Source organism: Pyrus communis, chromosome 17 (genome assembly GCF_041283825.1).
Source record: "Pyrus communis isolate YQ-2024b chromosome 17, ASM4128382v1, whole genome shotgun sequence".
Lineage (NCBI taxonomy): Eukaryota > Viridiplantae > Streptophyta > Magnoliopsida > Rosales > Rosaceae > Pyrus > Pyrus communis.
Genome location: NC_142581.1, coordinates 26,760,530 through 26,781,069, shown reverse-complemented (window position 1 = coordinate 26,781,069; position 20,540 = coordinate 26,760,530). Strand labels below are relative to the sequence as shown.

At 36.6% G+C, this 20,540-nt stretch overlaps 2 protein-coding genes and 1 pseudogene across 3 annotated transcripts; 2 read left to right on the top strand and 1 right to left on the bottom strand.

Moving 5' to 3' along the window:
* The first annotated feature begins 3,682 nt into the window (after window positions 1–3,682).
* Window positions 3,683–5,126, top strand: LOC137749460 (putative transcription factor bHLH086). The gene is made up of 5 exons (XM_068489550.2): window positions 3,683–4,169; window positions 4,419–4,526; window positions 4,625–4,690; window positions 4,826–4,891; window positions 4,994–5,126. The coding sequence occupies exons 1-5, from the start codon at window positions 3,684–3,686 to the stop codon at window positions 5,117–5,119; spliced, it is 852 nt and encodes a 283-aa protein (XP_068345651.2). The 5' UTR covers window position 3,683; the 3' UTR covers window positions 5,120–5,126.
* A 2,863-nt stretch (window positions 5,127–7,989) lies between these two features.
* Window positions 7,990–11,833, top strand: LOC137708574 (uncharacterized). Its single transcript, XM_068447687.2, has 2 exons — window positions 7,990–8,505; window positions 10,728–11,833. Exons 1-2 carry the CDS (start codon window positions 8,210–8,212, stop codon window positions 11,578–11,580), a joined length of 1,149 nt encoding a protein of 382 aa, XP_068303788.2. The 5' UTR covers window positions 7,990–8,209; the 3' UTR covers window positions 11,581–11,833.
* Window positions 11,834–12,430: 597 nt separating this feature from the next.
* Window positions 12,431–20,170, bottom strand: LOC148689740 (valine--tRNA ligase, mitochondrial 1-like; annotated as a pseudogene). The gene is made up of 20 exons (XR_015958151.1): window positions 19,953–20,170; window positions 19,842–19,881; window positions 19,421–19,587; window positions 19,255–19,327; window positions 19,065–19,130; window positions 18,894–18,977; window positions 18,470–18,547; window positions 18,274–18,357; window positions 18,076–18,155; window positions 17,675–17,747; window positions 17,315–17,612; window positions 17,041–17,208; window positions 16,412–16,611; window positions 15,580–15,979; window positions 14,926–15,177; window positions 14,317–14,819; window positions 14,085–14,176; window positions 13,880–13,979; window positions 13,100–13,251; window positions 12,431–12,804 (listed from the first exon to the last, which is right to left on the bottom strand). The product of XR_015958151.1 is annotated as a valine--tRNA ligase, mitochondrial 1-like (transcript).
* Between the last annotated feature and the right edge of the window lie 370 nt (window positions 20,171–20,540).

Genomic DNA, 20,540 nt, shown 5'->3' with positions numbered 1-20,540 from the left:
TTTATCATGTATCATATGATTTTGGCCTACTAGTTAGATTAGGACTTATGTTTGCTATTATGCATTATTAAGTGGAGACCAAGTTTGAGTATATAAATACGGCAATTGTTCTACAAATTCTTCATGGAAAGATTTGGTGAGTTCTATTGTCACATGACTTTGATTTACGGTGGCAGTCAAGTTTTAAACTTACCGGTTAATTCAGGACTTCAGTTATTTTGAATTGCATGAGTTTGGTTTAGAATTGTGCTTAAATTTAGTAATACGAGCTGTTTGAGTCATGTGATTTGCTCCACCTTAAATTATACCTTTCGAGATTATTACTTTTATTGTTACCGAAGTTTTTGATATACTGTTCAAATTTATCTTATAAATATTATTTCCTATCAACCAATATGATAGAAATAAAGATAAGATAGACGGGACTAGTTTATTCTTTAGCCAAAAATTGGGACCAGCTCTTGTGCTAACACATAATTAAGAATGATTGATTAGGAACTTAAACTGCCAGATGGATTCAATAAATAGTCTTCTTCTTAGAGGTTCTGGAATTAGGACGGATTTACTCATAATTTCAAGTGAGTATGAACCAGCAAGGACATAAGGGGAATGGCATTAAAATAAATCTTATGATTAATTGGTTAGAGAGTTTATGATCTGTTGTGTAATAAAGAGAGATCGATTCGGACCAAAAAGAAATTTTGGTGTACGGACCGTGTTCTTGATAAATTTTCTTTTACAATAAAGATAATTTTTTAGTATGTCGAAAACACGATTTGTTACACCAAATACCATAATACTGGGCGGGTATCCTACGTACTGAAAGATCTCTCCAAGGCAAGGAAAGGGTCAACACAATCTCCTTGAGACAAGGAATTTTTCTCTTGTTTCGATGCCAGCTTTGGGTTACCCTATTCCTCCTCCATTGTCTCTGTCAAAGACAAAACATATGCATGTGGATGATGACCTTCAATGAGTTTTTATGTTTAACAAGCAGCAAATGGTTCAGTGCACGTAAATGTCAAATGGTTCAGAAAATGCTTTATTTAATTTTCTCTCTAAATGTAGAAAACAGACTACACCCTCACTTAATCGGTCTGTTTGTAACTAAAATATGTCGTTGTTGTTAAATGAGACATAAAGACGGTTAATTCAAATTTTGCAGCAAAAGTTTAGAATTTTTTTTGGGGAATCCAGTCTCTTGTATTAAATATTTGGTGTTTATCGCAACAAAATTTTTGATATACAATTTTGACATTCTTATACATATGCCAGCATACGATTTTGCTACTTTAAATTATAAAAATGATTACGTATGTATTTGATTATGTTATTTTTCTAAAAAAGTTATACCTAGTTTTAATTTTGATATGTGATTTAAAGATCCTCTATACTTCGTAACTTTCTCAAGGTTCATAAACAAAAGTAATTGTTTTAGTATTATTCCATGGTGGAGAGATTTTTCAGTGAATCAAGAAAACAGACGGATATGCCACATGTTATTATACAATGTAGAGGAAATTGAAAAAAACTTCCCTCCAATTGTTAAGAACATTATGGTTTACCGCTTTGTATTTCAGGCACACAAAAAAATTTATCATTATACAGATACCATACAATACATACATGCATAAAAAGAAATGTCGTGTATTCTTGTTAGTACACATACATTTTGGTCTGCCTGCAAAGTTTTATACTCCCATACTGTTTTCATGTGGTTTGTAATAATGGACGTGGATTATCCAACATTATGTTAAATGGAAATGAGATTATAGAGCGCTAAATAACAATTTTAAATATTCCACCATGTGTTAGCTTACACACGCATCAAGGCCTAACCTTAACTACTTAACTTGGGTTGGGCATGCTTTTTCTCAAGCCTAGGAACACATTATTGATTATTTCTTTCGTTTAAGTTACTATTAGTAGTGAGCTATTGATCCGACTTTAAAATTTTAATAGATAATGACATGAGGGTTTTCATTCACGTCCTCTAAACTTAAACATGAGAGTTACATTACTTTTTCAAATTACTCATTCCGCGAACCAAATTAACAAGCTCTAGTCTCCCATCAACTATGATATTTTTGACAATTTGTCTTAACGAGTCTAGAAGGTTTTCAAACTTTCAAGTTGTAAATTGATCTTCATAATTGAATATATATATATATACACACACACACACACACACATATATATATATATACATATATAAATAATGAACTAAATTTAAAAATCTAATTAATTAAATGATGATTGTGGTATACGAGGAGTCTTTCTCCTTCATTTCCTTTGGTTTTGCAAATTTTTCAAATGATGTGGCTTTCCACATCAAATGTCATCTAAGATGGTATAGAAATGTGATATAAAGATATGGTATGAATAAGATTACTCTTAAAATAAATAAAATACAGCCGGAACCCACGTGCCGATGAGATAGAAGGGAAAGCTGACAGGAAGCTACGTTAAAGTGGTCCAGGTTCCGGAAGATGATGAGAGACTATGAATTCTCTGGGAATCTCAGCGACGTGGGGTGGCGACAGATCCGGCGACCCTTCTGCTGCATGCATGCTTTTCCTCCAGTATGATTATTATCTTCTTCTATATAGGCTATAATCTTCTCCCTATCTAATTCCTCACTTCTGCCAGCTAACATTCCCAATACAAAAATAATAATTATTTTATAATCTCCAACAATATTAGTTTATTCTTCTTCTTTGAGTAATGCGGCACTTACTACATTTTTTCATAACACGTTTGCATCTCATCTGTATTAGATAAATAATACAAATGTAGTATGAACAATGTAATTAGATCAACTACACTCGAAGGCGTCCTTAGGTGATCTCGTAGTTCCTACAGGTGAAGAAGATGGTGTCGTTCCATGAATTTTTCTACCTTTTGCCGCATTTCGCTCAAAGGATTGAAGGGAGATAATGCATCAAGTTGTTCGTAATGGAGAGTTGTCGACTCCACTACCGTTCATGTACATTGATGACTCTTCCACTACCGTCCATGTACGTTCCATGCTAGATCTAACCAACTACCCATTATACCTTCTCCACGTTATTACTCTCAAAGAAGATGGATATTCTGCAATAAGGGAGGAGGATTAGACTAGGCTATACAACAGATCAAAGAATGACTAAGTATCAATCGAATACAATTCAAATATAATACGTCATTGTCATCCATGTGAATTGAACTTGAGACCTACCAAAGCGACAATGACTAAGTATCGATCAAATACAACACAAATAAAATACGTCATTGGCATCCATGTGAATTGAACTTGAGAACTCCAAAACTCAAACTTAGAAGATGAATGCCATACTATTATAGACCTCTCAGTCTCCAACAGTATTAGTTAACTTATACACTTTTCTTGTTCCCATGAGCACTATAATTAATTAGACTTTGCTAGCTAGCTAGTTTCAGTCTCATACATTTTAATTATTTATTCTGGTTTAATTAAAAATATTGCAATCTGACCCATAACCAATAATATAATAATCTTTTAGTTTGAACCCCTACAAATAGGGTTTCCACTCTGTGTCATTCTGCATATGCATGCCTAGCTAGCTAACTACTTGATGATCATCAAGTTTAGTAGTTTACTTTAGCATCATTCTCCTCTCTCTCTCTCTCTCTCTCTCTCTCTCTCTCTCTCTCGCTCCCTAGAAATGGCACTAGCCAAGGATATTAGAATGTCTACTCCTCATGACTCATGCACTCATGCTTCCCTTCAAGTTTCAGATCTTTCTAATGGATTTGTGTTTAAAGCCACATCTAGTTACCAACCTGATCAGCTTATTAACTTCAAAAGCGGGAACTACAACAGTGGTGAATCTCTGCTTAGTTTTGATAAAAACAAGCAGAATTCTCAAAGCATTTACTTGAACACTAGTGCCAGCAAAGATAACTGCGACAGTGATTTGCATCATGGTAGTTACAGCCAGTGGAATCAGACGACTGGCAATGGCGATCATAGCCTTTCGGGGGATTTGAATTGGTTTCAGACGGCTAGCAATTACAGCAGCTCCATCCCCAGCACATCAAAGGAAGACCATGGAGATCATGAGGCTTATGGATGGATATACTCTGAAGCAACTGATAATTTCCAGCAATCACACGAGCAAGAAGCGGGCTTTCACAAGCGTCCCATTACGGTAATTAGCTCCTCTTATTATTCTCTTTGTTCACAAAATTAATTAAATATGTCGGAAAACTATCAATCTCGACTATATAATATATTGAGTTGATTCATGCTACAATGTGCAGTCTAGATTGACAATAGATTCTTGCTAAATTAGAAGTCAATGTTGACAATAGATTCTTGCTAATGAAGTCAATGTTGGCCATAGTTTCATTTGTGTACCACGAACAATGGCCTTGATATAGCAGAAATTTGTTGACAGGGAGAGAGCATGCAACATTCAAAGAAGCAATGCACCAGTGCAACTAAGAAGCCCAAACCCAAGTCATCGACAAGTGCTTCAAAGGACCCCCAAAGTATTGCAGCCAAGGTTTGGACACAATTCATGCAGTTTTGATTAATTTAGTGCAACCTAAGCAAACTACATCAAATGGAATTTATAATGATGAAAGAATATTTGTCTTTCAGAATCGACGAGAGAGGATTAGCGAGCGGCTTAAGATGCTGCAAGAACTGGTTCCCAATGGCTGCAAGGTGAGTTAATTTCTTATTAGCTTATATAATTAATTTCTTGATCAACACATAACGTGTTGTAAGTTCATAATTTTTTTTTTTTTTTTTTTTTTTTTTTGTAATTCTTAAATTTGTCTTATACGTACATTTTTGCAGGTTGATTTGGTGACCATGTTAGAGAAAGCAATCAGTTATGTTAAATTTCTTCAATTGCAAGTCAAGGTGTGACATCAAACAAATAATTTCCTTGTAAATTAATTTATCTATTGCATGTTTTCAAATTAATACTAGAGAGTCTTATATGCATGGGATCTGATGATTTAGGTGTTGGCGACCGATGAATTTTGGCCGGTTCAAGGTGGGAAAGCTGCTGATATTTCTCAAGTGAAGGAAGCCATTGATGCCATCCTCTCATCTTCTCAGAGAGACACAAGTTCAACCTCGAAGTAATGGTTGATTAGTACTTGAAAATGAGGCATAATTAAGCTAGAAAAATATATAAAAATAAAAACAAGAGCAACTATATATGTAGGCAAAGGAAAAGCGTTGCCATACAAGGAAGTTGGCAATGAATTAAGAATTATAACCTGTATTTTTGCTTTAATTGTGAAATGTTGTGATCTGATTAATTATGCTTCTTGATCTATATAACTGCATTAGTGTCATTCATGGAGAGTCCATTTGTTTTGTTCTTGATCCATATTTTAGAAAAGAGACATGGTCAAATACTGATATATGTTAGATCTATATATGTATCTAACAAAACGATATTTGGTTACTCAAGATTTTGAAAGAAGTCCTCTTGTGCATGCTAGATTAGCCAATGGTCCAAGAATTTGACTTGAAATATATCCATGGACCGATCATTTCTAAGGGGAGGACACTAATTAAAATGACCCCAATTTTAAGAGGCCCCAAATGCTCTACCATTTTTGTTTTTTTTGTTTATTGGTTATATTCTAAAACTTGAATTGATCACTTTCCAAATCTAATATTCTATTTGACCAAAAAAAAAAAAAAAATCAAATGGGTTGTTTGGTATCCTTCATAGATCCAGTTTAACGTAGCTAAATTACGTGGTACTCATTGATTTCAAAGTAAAAAGTTGAATCCAAAAAGTACGCCAGACATGTTTTAATATTCTATTTGAAGCTATTATTTTTTACATATACCTATTCAAAATCCATAAATTTACAAATTGAACAGCTTGGATAAATAATATTTCAATGTAAGAATTTCCATTAACTAGCTGAATGGGTTTCAAAGTTTGATCGACTTAATGTCTCCAGGTTTTTTTATTTTTTTTATTTTTTTTATTTTTTTATCTAGTTAGATTCATGAATTTACCCAAATCCAAATTTACCTTGTTGTTTAACTGTATAAGATAACGAAAGATATCCGTAAATATTAAAGTATACTTAAACATATGGACCACCCACGACGAAATTTCAAACTCTACTACTTAATCATCCCTTTTATATTTTTAAAAAATAGTTAAGTTTTAACTATTTAGACCGTGATTTAGATGCATAAACTGTTTTTAATTGATTTAATAATTTTTTTATTTTTATCTAGACTAATCCAGTCTCTAATCATGCTTTAACCACGTGTTCCCATAAATGGCCATGGAGATTACCATCCGCATATTAAAGTTTAAAGTTATTAATTAGATGATCAATCGCTAAGCCACTGCAAAGGTGACACAATGCTCACGCCTGCAGCTCCTAACTATTTTATTTACTATTGACAAGTGGCGAATTGCTACATTGACAAGGATTTTCTTCAATTTGTTTTGTTTCCAGTTCAAACTATATCCGTATAAATTATAGTATTATTCCAGTGCTTATTTGAAATTGATTTTTTTTTTTATAAATAAATTCAGCTCGAAAATTCTTTCAGTAAAAATACTTCTAAAATGCAAGTTTTTCCTGAAAAAACACTTAAAACTCTTTAAAATGACTAGACAATTATTAGAGATCTTTTGAAATTGTTTTTAAAATAATTAGAAGTGTTTTTTTTTTTTTTTTTTTGAGAAAAATATGGGTTCAAAAACACTTGAAGTGCTTCTTGCAAAAAGCTCTAGTTATGTACTTTCTGCAAGAATCACTAGTTATGTATTTCTTACAATAAGCACTTCAAGTGTTTTTCCAAAATTTACATGCATTTTTACTAAGAATTGAAGTGTTTCTTGCAAGCAGCTCTGATTATGTGATTCATACAAAAAACACTATTTATGTGTTTCTTACAAGAATTACTTTGTCACATCCCGGCCCGGGGCGGAACCACTTCCCGGGCCCGCTCCACCACCGTAGCACGATATTGTCCGCTTTGGGCTTACCATTCCCTCACGGTTTTGTTTCTGGGAACTCACACGAGAACTTCCCGATGGATCACCCATCCTGGGAATGCTCTCGTGCGCTACTCGCTTAACTTCGGAGTTCCCATGGAACCCGAAGTCAGTGAGCTCCCAAAAGGCCTCGTGCTAGGTAAGGATGAGAATATACATATAAGGATCACTTCCCTAGGCGATGTGGGATGTCACAATCCACCCCCCTTAGAGGCCCGACGTCCTCGTCGGCACACACGCGACCAGGGTTAGGCTCTGATACCATATGTCGCATCCCGGACCGGGGCGGAACCACTTCCCGGGCACGCTCCACCACCGTAGCACGATATTGTCCGCTTTGGGCTTACCATTCCCTCACGATTTTGTTTCTAGGAACTCACACGAGAACTTCCCGATGGGTCACCCATCCTGAGAATGCTCTCGTGCGCTACTCGCTTAACTTCGGAGTTCCCATGGAACCCGAAGTCAGTGAATTCCCAAAAGACCTCGTGCTAGGTAAGGATGAGAATATACATATAAGGATCACTCCCCTGGACGATGTGGGATGTCATATACTTCAAGTATTTTTTTTTTCCAAAATTTACTTGTATTTTTACTAAAAATTAATTTTAGAAATATTTTCACAAAAATCATTTTTAATCATTTTTTAAGTATTTTTAAAACTGCTTATTGTATAAACAAGGGGCACGAGACTGCTTATTATATGAACGATGGGCACGAACCCAACCCAACTTCTTCGCTTCTAAAAAGGAAAAATTATCGTTTACTTTATAAATGAGATTTTTTAAATTTTCCGTAAATGACAAACTCGGTATGATCATATGGTTATATAGAAATAAAAATGATTTAATTATTCGTATATCGACAAATCTCCAAAAGAAACCGACGCATGTTCTCCAACAACAACAAAAAAAAAAAAAACAAAAAAAAAAAAAAAAAAAAGAAAGACAAACCAACGGACGGAAGCCAAGTTGCTGTCCAATAAAACTTTCGAACTGTTTGCTTAAACGCCAACCCTCCTCCCTCTCTCCTCTCTCTCTCTCTCCCTCCCTCTCTCTCTCTCCTCGGAGCGCTTCTCAGCCTCTAAATTTCCCCACTCAGATATTTCTTCCTCTCTGTTTTTTCTTACTCGACCACCCACCCAACTAAACTTACCCACCACCACCTCTTCACTTCGTTCGCCTCCCTTCTTAATGGATTCCCGCTCATCATCCGACGGTCGGAGTTCGACTCCGGACTCACTCTCTCCCACCTTCTCCTCATCCTCAGCCGTCCATCGCGCTCTGGAACTCATCCAATCCGACGACCAGGATTCCAAGCTCCAGGGCGCCCAGGAAATCCGGCGCCTCACCAAGACCTCGCAGCGGTGTCGGCGCCAGCTCTCCGACTCGGTGGGCCCACTCGTGTCCATGCTCCGCCTTCGTGACTCGCCCGAGTCCCAAGAGTCGGCCCTACTCGCCCTCCTCAACCTCGCCGTCAAGGATGAGACGTACGTGAAAACATTCCCCTTCGAACTCTTTCTATTTTTTTTTAATTTTATTTTATAAAAAGATTTTCCTTTTTTTCATGGAATTTAGTGACTATATTTCTGGGAAATTGTGTATGTATTTTCTTGAATTTTGGGAAATTTCTTCATAGGATTCTTGGTTTGGGTGTCCGTTCCATCTCTTTTCACGGTTACGCCACGTAAATATTTTATATTTCTATTATTTTTTGTCTTATTGTCTCTATAAAAAAATTAATATATAATGTTAACGTGACTTAACCGTGACTATACAAAATAAAAGAAGATAGAAAAAGCACCCAAACAGAGCTGACAATCTGCCTCCTTAATTTGGTGAAAAATATAAATATTAATATAAAATAATAGCTGCCGCAGAATCCTATTCGGGGATCCTCTTTTTTCATTTTTTCTTTTTTTGCTTTACTTTTTCTTTTATCTGATTGGTTGCTGAGAAGATGGTGGAAAAGAATATCCTAAAGTTGTCGGTCAGATTTTCCTTCATGGATATATCTGTTTTGTTTGCCTTTTCAATTTTTTTTTTTATTTTTTTTATCATGATAAATGTTTTTGGTTTTGTCAAAATAATTTTATTTGGGTAGCAAATAAATAAGGGAATTTTAACGAAAAATCTGCGGTACTGTTCATTTTAACAAAAAAAACCACATTTTTACACTAAAAAGTCAAACTTAGTACTATTCACTTTATCTTTTATTTTGTCCTTATCGTTAAAACTTAAAATTTTTAAATCTTTTTGATTAGTTTTCCTAATAAATAAAGCTTGTTCAAGTTATGATAAACAAATTAATAGGGTGATACTAGCTCAAAAAGTATAACTTTTACACTTGTAAATAAGTCTCATATTTTCTGTTTAAATAATAAAGTCTCATATTTAATTATTGTAAATTTAAATACCTAATTATAACTGCACCATTCTGTTATGTTAGTCAGCTCAAATCCACTTTTCTCCAATTTTGTTTTGTTTTGAAGAAAAAGAAAGTTTATTTAAATGGGTTGGTACTTTGGTTGGTTATAATTAGGTTCATAAAGTTACCAAAGGGAAGAAAAGAATGCAATCAAGTTATGCTCCATTTTCTTATGGAATTGGAAGCTATGCTCGTTTGTGGTTGCTTAGAATATAGTACTTTTGGTCTAATTTCTTGAATAGTATTGAAATTAAAGGAACAATACATAAATATACACACAGATATACAATATTTTCTAGGAATTGAAGTAGTTCGCATGGCCAATGAAAATGTTGGTATTAATATGAAGTTCATCATGTGATCGAGAGATTTTTCAATGTACCGAGAACACGGTCTGATATATTAAGTGTAATAATATAATTTGTTGTGAATTTTCAATCAATTTTATTATTGCATTTGGTGTACATAACTGTATTTCCGGTACACTAAAAAATTTATACTCAGTGATCAAAGAGAAATGTTTGATATTTGTAGCAACCAAAATGAGCATTAGGGGGTTGAAAGCGAATGAGAACCAATCAAAATGTTAAAAAAACCAAAGAGATTGCTTTGTGAGTTATGATAGACTTGTATTGAAAGGAATTGGATGCTTCATGGTTCGAGAAGCCCAGGGGATCCAAGGAGAGTTGTTGCTCTCTTTTTCTTCGCTTCTTACTCCATCTCCTCCTTTTTTTATGAATCCTACTGCTCAAGTTATCATATTCTAATTAAAAAGTTTTTTGTTCAGTGGGGAAGAAGATAACTATGTGTACCTATTCAGTAAGAGAAGCACATTGGTGGTCCTCCTTTTTAACCTTTTTGCATGTTTATTTGTTGCCTTCTTTTTCTTTTTCTTTTGTTTTTAATAATTTTTTCCTTTTCTTTAGTCTAAATGTAGGTCACACTTTTGTAATAAAATAAAACAAAAACATTTCTTTTTGTATTTTTTGTGGTAGTTTCTTGGCACCTAAATGGGGTGTAACTAAGTTCATATGTGGATTAGGTCAATTCGTCAGTTACGAGTTTGAATCAATCTCGTAAATTAGAGTAGCTTAGAATAGAATATCACATTGTCTAAGCAATTGAGAAACATGACAGTTACAATTTGGATGAAATTACTAGTTGAGTACTTGAGTGTATTTCCATTCAAATTGGAAAGATGCGTTGGTAATTTGAATTTCAATGTTTTGGGCACAATCTTCCTTTTCTGCTGCTAATTTTTCTTCTCAATATTTGGTCTCTCAGGAACAAAATTAAGATAGTGGAAGCTGGCGCTTTAGAGCCAATAATTGCTTTCCTTCAGTCACAAAGTTCCACCCTGCAGGAGTATGCAACTGCAGCTCTACTTACTCTATCAGCTTCTGCCGTCAACAAGCCAGTTATTGGTTCTTCCGGTGCCATTCCGCTTCTCGTCGAAATCCTTAGACATGGCAGCCCACAAGCTAAAGTTGACTCAGTAATGGCGCTTTCCAATCTCTCAACACACCCTTCTAATCTTAGCATCATTCTTGAAGCAAAACCAATTCCGTCCATAGTTACTTTGTTAAAGCCCTGCAAGAAATCTTCAAAAACAGCTGAGAGATGCTGTGCTCTGATAGAATCTCTCGTGGGATTCGACGAGGGAAGAACTGCCCTCACGTCTGAAGAAGGCGGAGTGCTTGCAGTGATTGAGGTGCTTGAAAATGGATCGCTCCAAAGTAGGGAGCACGCTGTAAGTACTCTACTAACAATGTGTCAAAGTGACAGGTGCAGATATAGAGAAGCGATTCTTAAAGACGGGGTAATCCCTGGACTTCTCGAGCTCACAGTTCAAGGAACGCCTAAGTCTCAGACAAAAGCGCATACGCTTTTGCGCTTATTGAGGGAGTCTCCATACCCGAGATCAGAGCTTGAAGCAGACACTCTGGAGAACATTGTATGCAACATCATCTCTCAAATTGACAGTGATGATCAGTCCAGTAAAGCGAAGAAAATTCTGGCCGATATGGTTCAAGTTAGCATGGAGCAAAGCTTGAGACATTTACAGCAAAGGGCTCTGGTATGCACATCGACTGATCTGCCTATCAGTACTTGCACCTCTGAAGTATCTTTGAAATGACGGTTTTTCATTTGATTAGCTTCGTCTTTCTGCCACGGTTCCTGTGAGATAAAATTTCGATGCTGTACTAGAACAAAGAACAAAGAATGATATAGTAAAAATGATGCCAGTCCAGGCCTCTGCGAAGTCGGGTGACTGGTAAGTATCAATAAACTAGAAAATGTATGAGAGTTTGAGAGAAAATATTCTATTAGTTGGTTTGTAAAGAACTGTTGGATCCTTTAGTATAATAATCTACTGAAAGCTTTACATATATCTCCATCGGTTACCTATCATATGAGGTTCCTCTGTTAATTGTTAAACGGAACTCGTTCGAGAAATTTTTCAATGTGTCTTAAGTTTATTTCTAATCCCTCGCATCCAACTATTTGTCATCCATTTCTTCTTTTATTTTTCCTAATTGCCTTGGAATTTAGAAGTTCCTCGCCCAAACATACCATAAGTGAATCTAAGCATCACTTTGCCTTTCCTAATAATGATGTTTCGAGACAAGTTTCTGTCGTAGAACTTCCCAACTTCGACTCAATCTATCCCGAGCGACCACACAACATTAGTTTTGTGGTAGGAACTTGCCAACACACAAAATTTAGCTTGGACTAACAATTACCAAGTGCCGCAAGGCTTCTGGATGTAACAGAAATCTCCACAACCATTTCGTTGTTTTTGCCGTCAGGTTTCTTGACTCCCAAGCTACCTCCTAACTTATGAAGGTAACTCGATGAAGAAATACAAGTTCAAATTTGGTCCATGTGATTTGCAAGATGGAATAGTTGGTAGTGGAATAAGGGTGAGAAGAGTGATGAAAGGAGACAACTCTCTCCAGTCGAGATAAGTGCCCTATCTACCTGTATTTCTGCAATTTTGCTAACAGATGAATGTACCAAAGGCAATTTAAAGTAACAAAAACATAATTAGATCATAAATATGAAATCTTGGCGCCTGGAGGCGTTGGGAACAAAAGAGTCACCCCTTTAAAGAAAGGAGCATCGCAGCCTTTCCGTTATTTCCTTCTCCAAGAATTCTAGATTGTCAGCATCAGATGCTTGATTTTCCTCAGACGCCTTTTCTCGGTAACCAGGAGAATTCATCCACCATACCCTTCCCAGAGTACTTATTTCCTGCTTCAAGAATTCTAGCTTGTCAGCGTTAGATTCTTGAATCTTTTCAGATGTCTTTTCTTGGTAACCAGGAGAGTTTATCATCAGATACAACTTTTCCCGTTCCCTGTAAGCATAATAAAGTTCGTTAGTACTTGGTAGTCAGCAGCTTACTCTTCGGGCGACATTTGATATAATACAAGACTAAACTTCTTTCTGCTGTGTCCATCCTAATCCTTCAAGTTACAAGGCATTCATATTCTTCGTCTATTGCACAAGAAATCTAATCATTTAGCTAGTCGAGTCCAGTCTAGTCTAGTCTTGCAACCTGCCAAACACAGCCTAAATATATATACATATGGCACAAAACAAATAGCACAGGCAACGTTGTATAAGTAAAAACAATTTATTCGTGGGCTTACAGTATGAATTTTTCCATCTTCTCACGGATCTTTTCAGGGTCTGCCTTTACTCTTGGAACCCTCAGAAAAACCGACAGATATTCATTTACAAGACACATTTCGTATCCACTGCAGACGGTGCTGGTGGGAAAACTGTCATTCTCGCTGTGTATCTGCAGGGGCAAGAAGATTTATCACATATAATTACCTAAGAACCTAGTAGACAACCAACTTTACTACCAAAGCATCATCATCAAACACTTGTTTCGCGGACATGTCCCAGGCAATATATAGGATTTTAAAGTGGCCACTTTTTGAAGATTCTCTTCTCTCTGTTTGGAGATTATATTCATTGAACAGAACTCCAATCTCCGTATTCGGTTATCTGAACAAGCCAATCCATGGGTTCTGCTCAGGTAACTTAGGGGGTGAATCAAGTACATTTAACTATCAAATTCTTTCAAGCTATTTCAAGTCAATGTACTAGCTCTCTGTCAATTGAATTGTGAATTAAAATTTTTATATTAACCAGTGGAATCACTTAATTAAGATGCGTCCAGGTTGAATGTACGATTAGGTTTTAGTTTTAAAATTGTTTGATTATAGCCTAAACCAACCAACCGCCCTCCCCACATGCCATAGACTCTGTGTCTTATCTTAGGGATTCGTTGTTCTCTATACAAGAAACATGCTTGACTGGTGGCACAAAAGAACTGTTGTTAAAGAAAAATGTTGATAGGTTCGACCAAAACAAAAGATACATAATAGTGGAGATTTTCTAAAGAAAAATGTATCATTTACCGTCAAAGAAGACAAATGGGCAAGAGCTTCAATCTCCAGTCAATGGCTGTAGATTATCTTCCAATCCAAATTGTTTCGACACATTACATGAGCTGGTCGCCTAAAAAAAATAGAAAGAGAATGAGAAGTCCAACTGCAGATATCACATAATTTCAGAGATTTTTAAGAAACAAGATAGACGTTGCACTGCACTTTCGAGATATACCTTTCACGACTTTCTTTTGCAAGTGAACGGAGAGATTTCACAATAGTCTCTACAAGGTTCATCTCAGACTCTACCCTTTCATTTGTCCAGCACTGGAAGAATAACATGATAAAAAGGCAGTTAGTACACAAACCCAGTTCAGATCAACATCAAACATTATATCAGCAACCTTCTTCCAAGTTACAAGGTCATATTACGACTAAACTGAATGCTTTTTTATGACTAAACTTACATCTACAATGGATGGATACTCGCACATCATAATTGAGATATTGCCCTCTTGTGAACCCCAAAAGATGGAAGATGCTGCCACAGTTCTTCTGTGACCAATGGCATAAAAGGATGAAGCAACCATAACCCATGTTCAAGACATAACCATAAAGTATCCCGTGCAAAACCCCTTTCTGATGCATACTTTGGATCGTTACCAAAAAAGTAAGGCTTGATCATTTCAAGAAAAACATCGCACAACTGGTATTGCCACCAAGCATGCACTACGGTGGCCGCATCTGATAACTCATAGGATTCCAGTGACAAAATAATTTTGGATATGGATTTATTCAGTACCGAGAGTATCCACTGGCAACTAAATGGAAGCAAATCTGGATTTACACTTGAGGGTGGAACACAGTCATCCCCAAGTATGCTCAGAGAAAATCGCACTGCATTCCACAATTTATTACACCAGCAACTATAGCTCTCAACCCTTTGGATGTCCAAATTAATCTTATCATGCTGAAAGGACAAAACAATAAAACAGATTATGTAGATCAAGTCTAAACCTGACCAGTATTGTGAGAAAACAATTACATGAATAATATAGTAAGACAGAAGTCTAAACCTGAACAGTATAAAACACGAGAGCAAAACGGAGAGCATCTGCACCACATTCCCAAATTCCTGCCGGAAAGTCCTTCTTTAGCCCTTCTTCTGAGACAGCTACTTCCTTGGCATCCGAATTTCCCTCTAAAAGCTTCTTCCGTAGACCTTCAAGGTCAATACCATTTATTACATCAAGTGGATCAATGACATTTCCCAAGGATTTTGACATTTTACGTCCATGGGCATCACGAATCATTGGGTGCAAATATACCTGCAGACCAATAAAAGTCCACTTGTCACTTCAGTAATCAAAACATAAGATGAAAATCATTGCAGGAAGATATCCACACAATCAAAACATATATATCTTCAGCAAACAAGCAAAAGTCTTAAAGTTTAAGACATAAAACTAAAACACCTACTGGAACACACTGACAAGCTAACAAAAATAGTCATGTAACATTGGAATCTCATCACAACAGCATACTTTTATTTCCACAAATATTCTTTAGCCCCACGCTTTACCAAGTAGAAGAACATTTTGCCTCTAATTAGTGTATGCTATAACATCTTAAAGTCAGGCAACTAGTAAATTATAACTAGGGAATATACAACACATATAAATCTGTTTATCACACAGCTATACATCTATATTGAAACAATTTATGCTTACCTTTGTAAAAGGTGTGTTGCCGCCCAATGTCATTCCTAGCATTACCATACGAGCAACCCAGAAAAAGAGAATATCATGCCCAGTTTCAAGAACTGCAGTCGGATAAAAAGCCTTTAGATCTTCTGTGTTATCTGGCCAGCCCAACACGGACAATGGAAACAAACCAGAAGAAAACCATGTGTCAAGGACATCAGGATCCTGAATTAATTGAAAATTCCCCTGGTATGCATCACTAGCCTTTGCTTGAACCTCTTCTTCATTTCTAGCAATTACCCATCGTGCATCAATTAATCCAAAATCTTCCTGCTTATCACCTTCATAAACAACATACCATGCAGGAATACGGTGACCCCACCAAAGTTGCCTTGAGATGCACCAATCACGAATGTTCTCAAGCCATCTGCGACAGGTAGACCAAAACTAGTAAGCACTTACATAGGAAACTAATCAAATGTAGAGAGAGAACAAATACAGATTAAGTGAACCAGCTATTCACAAAAACAAATAACTATCTGAAAAGAGCTGAGAAAAGATCAATAACAGCTACCATTGATTGACATTAGTTCAACGAATATATCGTAAACAAAAATAAAAAATAAAAAGATCAACGGTCATTGAGATATTGATGACCTATCAAATAATGCATATTTTCCAAAAACTACAGAAATTTTAAATGAAACTTTGGGAAATGTTAAGCACAACAATAATACATGTGCTAGCCACATTAATTCCATTAAAAATGTCATGATAAAGATGATATCTGATGACAAGTAAAAATTTAAACTGGCTGTTTCATTAGGGCGGCAGGATCTAAACGGAAACAAGACATTACCTCTTCCATTCAGCAGTATACTCTCTTGGGATGATCTCAAGCTTCCTGTGTTCATCATCTATGACAGCATCAAGGGCTTGCTTTCCCATACCGCTGCATTTAAGATACCATTGGAGCTTTATCATGGGTTCCACAACATCTTGGCTTCTAGAGCAAATTCCAAGTCGCATCTCATTGTTCTTTGCTTCTTTAAAGAGACCCTAAATGGCATGAGAAAACTGTCACCAAAACCTCCATAACACCATAGAGAAAATGAAGTAAATGGACAGTATCATCCAACTAGGAATATTGTGAAACAACTGGTGATGTTAATAAGTGATGCAATAACAAGTAAATTATTTTAAACTTCACTTGAGTGTCCGGGATGATGAAATGCAAACAATTCCAATTTCAAATTAACTGTTGAAATCAAAAGAGTATCTGGCGGAAGAGAGTAATAAAGATCGAGGAAGAAAGTGTCAGTTATAGTGCTACAGATGTTACTTCTAGCATAGACAGTCTAACTGAGTAGGCTCCTGCCAATATAAATGTATACCGATCACTTCGTGAAGTCACATTGATAAACTGATACCGCATGTTGATAGTCAGCATAGAACTTTCAAATGAGTGTAGTAATGTAAGATAGATACCTTCTTCTTTAGTGCTTCTGTCACTGCTTCTCGGGCGTCAAAACGTGGCATTCCTGCAAATTCTCCACCCTCCTCGTTTATTTTTCCGTCATCCGTAAAGATGTTAATAAAGTCCAGGTTATGGCGCTTTCCCGCATTAAAATCATTAGGATCATGGGCTGGGGTAATCTGCAGGAGGCAAAGAGAGAGAACAAAACATTTTTTTAATCCATAAAATATAAACAAGAAAGAAAAAATTAAAGTAATCACCCACAACTTATATGTCAAACTTTACCTTCACAGCACCAGTCCCGAACTCTGGATCAACAAGAATTTCATCACAGACCATACAAATCCTTCGTCCATTGAAAGGGTGGATGGCATGTTTTCCATGAAGCATACCTCTTATCATTAGGATGTACAGCAATGGCAGTATCACCGAGCATAGTTTCCACTCTAGTGGTGGCCACCACAATCTCACCTAAACCTTCCTCCAAAGGGTAAGCAAATGAAGTTAACACACCAAATTCAACAGGACTGTCGCATCCAGGAACCCTCAGTAATGTCCTTTCTTCTATATCGATGTAATCCACCTATTTACACCAAAAAAATTTCATAAATGTTGAAAAAAAGAGGGAGGGGTATATGCAGGGACAAGGAGAAGGTAGTCCTCAATGTCAGATATAGCTGTACGCAACACACAATCCCAATTCACTATGCGATTAGCCCTGCAAAATGTAACATGCCAAAAAAATCCAAATAGGTTAACCAAAGTGAAGAAAAAGGACAGAAGGATGAGTTATAGGTGTGGATGATTGCTACACACTGGTACCAAGATCCTGTCCCATTCCCAACTTACAAACTAACTGAACAAAACATAACTACAACGTCAAACAAGAACCAGAAAGACAAAGCTAGCATCCAGCAGTAAGTTGCTAACAGCTATTTTATATAATGTTTTTATCTAGAATGCTTATATTCCAATTAGCATAGAGGTCTGAGCTGGGAAACAAGACAATAAGAAACAAGTGTTCCCCTACCCTATGCAGAGCATACCTGTAGAGAAGCCCCTGCTTATGCAGCCTTACAAAAGCCTCTGTCACGGCATTTGACCTTTTCTCATCCATCGTGAAGCACTAAAAATTAAGGAACCACAAAGGTTAAATCAAGAACAGAGTGAGAGAGGTCTTCATAACTAGGTCTAATAAACAACTAAAGCAAAGTCATACAAAGCTCCACGAACCTCAATCTTACCTCAGAGGACCAATCCAAAGAAGCACCCAAGCAACGGAGCTGCTGTAAAATGGTGCTCCCATGCTTTTTCTTCCATTCCCAAACCTTTAACAACCAAGTTAACCACACAATGAATAGTATGAATGTATTCAGAAACTTTTAAAACATCAAACTTATTTAAGAAATTTATTTCCAGCTATTTGCAGTTCAAGCTTACCTTAGCCACAAATTCCTCACGACCAATATCATGTCTGGTTAAATGTTTTTCACTCATAAGCTTCTTTTCAACAACCACCTATAATAAGCACATGGACATCATGTCTAGCGAACGAATACATATGTAATGAAGATAAATCCAGATCCATGAAATTCAAAAGTCCATGCATATTATATGGTCAACATATGACGCAATTAATAATTTGTCAATCATGAGGTACAAAAGGAACTGCTTTAAAGGGAGAGGACGTATCCCCTATAGGCAAAACAGGGCCCAAATATACAACACATTAATGCACTTTTGGCACATGGGTTAAGTCAAATATCTGTGAAATGCTGGAGTAAGGGCAACGGAGTAACTCTCTTGCTCATAATGGTAATGTAATATTCAACCAATTGCTGATTAAAGAGACGAAGAACAGAACCTGTGTTGCTATCCCAGCATGAGCCATTCCAGGCACCCACATGGCATTGTAGCCAGACATTCTCCGCCATCGAATGATAGTGTCCTGCATACAGAAAAATCATATCCAATTTTCTTTACACCCCCTAACCAATAAAGAGCACAAACTCAATAATCTATGCAAAGATGTGACCTCAATAGTAGCAGTAAGAGCATGGCCAATGTGAAGGGTGCCGGTCACATTGGGCGGCGGTAAAACCTGCAATACATGCAAAACCCGTTAACGTTCTCGCTATTTTTTATTTCTTTCTCTTTATCGGTTATCCATATCAATGTGAAGTTGTAAACCCAAGACACAAGTTAGTTTGGAGCAGTACACTCACAATCACAAATGGAGGTTTGGAGCTGTTGGCATCTGCCGAGAAGAACTCCATTTTCTCCCACCAATCATACCACCTAAATCAGCAAGTAATGGAGAGGAAACTATGAAGAAACTACAAGAAGCAATTTATCAGTAGAATTAATAGGTGAAAAGAAGAGTATACGCACGACTTCTCCACAGCACGCGGATGGTACATTTTCGCCATTTGATTGGCCATCCTTTTCTTCTGGCCGAATGGAGTCTCCGGGTCCCTTGCATTTTCATCTTCATCATCCAAAAGCCTTGCATTCTTCGTTTTACTTGTCTTCAAAGTAGAAGCTCATGCTTGTTGCTCCTAAATGATTTTAAAAGTAACAGAATGAATAAATAAAGCCTTAGCCTTTCATCACTGCATTGATATTCGAATATTATACATATTATCAATAGGGTTTTGGGGGGTTTTGGAAATTCGAATATTTATAAATGTGAAGTTTTAGAGCATGAATGTATACAGATGCTTGAATAAAGAACATAGCTATCTTACATGTCGAAATTTTTCAACTTTCTGAGGAGCGGCAAAGACAAGTATAGCAAAGTGCAAACCAGTACCTGCAGCTTGATAGCTTTCTGCAAAGCTTTTCTCTTTTGCCTGCCCAAATGCCAAAAACAAAATAAATTAACTTGCTTTCTTTGTTTCTTCAGTTAATACAAATAATTTACTCCAGATTCTCAGCGAACGCAAGTGGTTTGTAACTCAGATTCTTCGTTACACCCGATGTCCCGGGTTCGAAACCCCGTTGCTTAACGTAAATTATTTTATAGTTTGTCAGATAAAAATCCTCAGCCAAAAGTGTATTTAGAAGAAGCAACAGCGAACCAACCTTTGCTTCCTTCTTCATTTTCTTGATTGTATCTGCCTCTGCAGTTGGGGAAGACATTGCGGAGCACGGCGGGAGACGGCAAACTGACACCACTGAGTGTGTGGGGGAAGAAGAAGACGACGTCGTAATGTGGAAGAGATTATTAAATTAGGCTCCCAATTTATGCTGCCAAGGGAGGAGCAGAACGCGTAGTGTTCCTATTCAATAATACATTGTGACGTGACAATGTATTATTGGTCAAAAAACGTCATGTAGTAGTAAACTTGTTTCATACAGGCGGAGAAGAAGCAGATGGAAATCTAAATTCGACTCGTACAAGGAAACCCGAATTCGACTTCAAAACGCAAACCTAAATCGAATTGAACAAGGATACCTATACCGGATTCACGATGGACACATGACACCGGGGTAGGAGAAGGGCTTCATA

What these genes read in the sequence shown, in the direction of transcription:
- LOC137749460 (XM_068489550.2), top strand. Translation starts at nt 3,684, where the DNA reads ATGGCACTAGCCAAGGATATTAGAATGTCTACTCCTCATGACTCATGC. An exon ending in TTCACAAGCGTCCCATTACG is followed by an intron (nt 4,170 to 4,418) that starts GTAATTAGCTCC and finishes ATTTGTTGACAG; the next exon opens with GGAGAGAGCATGCAACATTC. An exon ending in TTCTTCAATTGCAAGTCAAG is followed by an intron (nt 4,892 to 4,993) that starts GTGTGACATCAA and finishes CTGATGATTTAG; the next exon opens with GTGTTGGCGACCGATGAATT.
- LOC137708574 (XM_068447687.2), top strand. Translation starts at nt 8,210, where the DNA reads ATGGATTCCCGCTCATCATCCGACGGTCGGAGTTCGACTCCGGACTCA. An exon ending in CTCGCCGTCAAGGATGAGAC is followed by an intron (nt 8,506 to 10,727) that starts GTACGTGAAAAC and finishes TTGGTCTCTCAG; the next exon opens with GAACAAAATTAAGATAGTGG.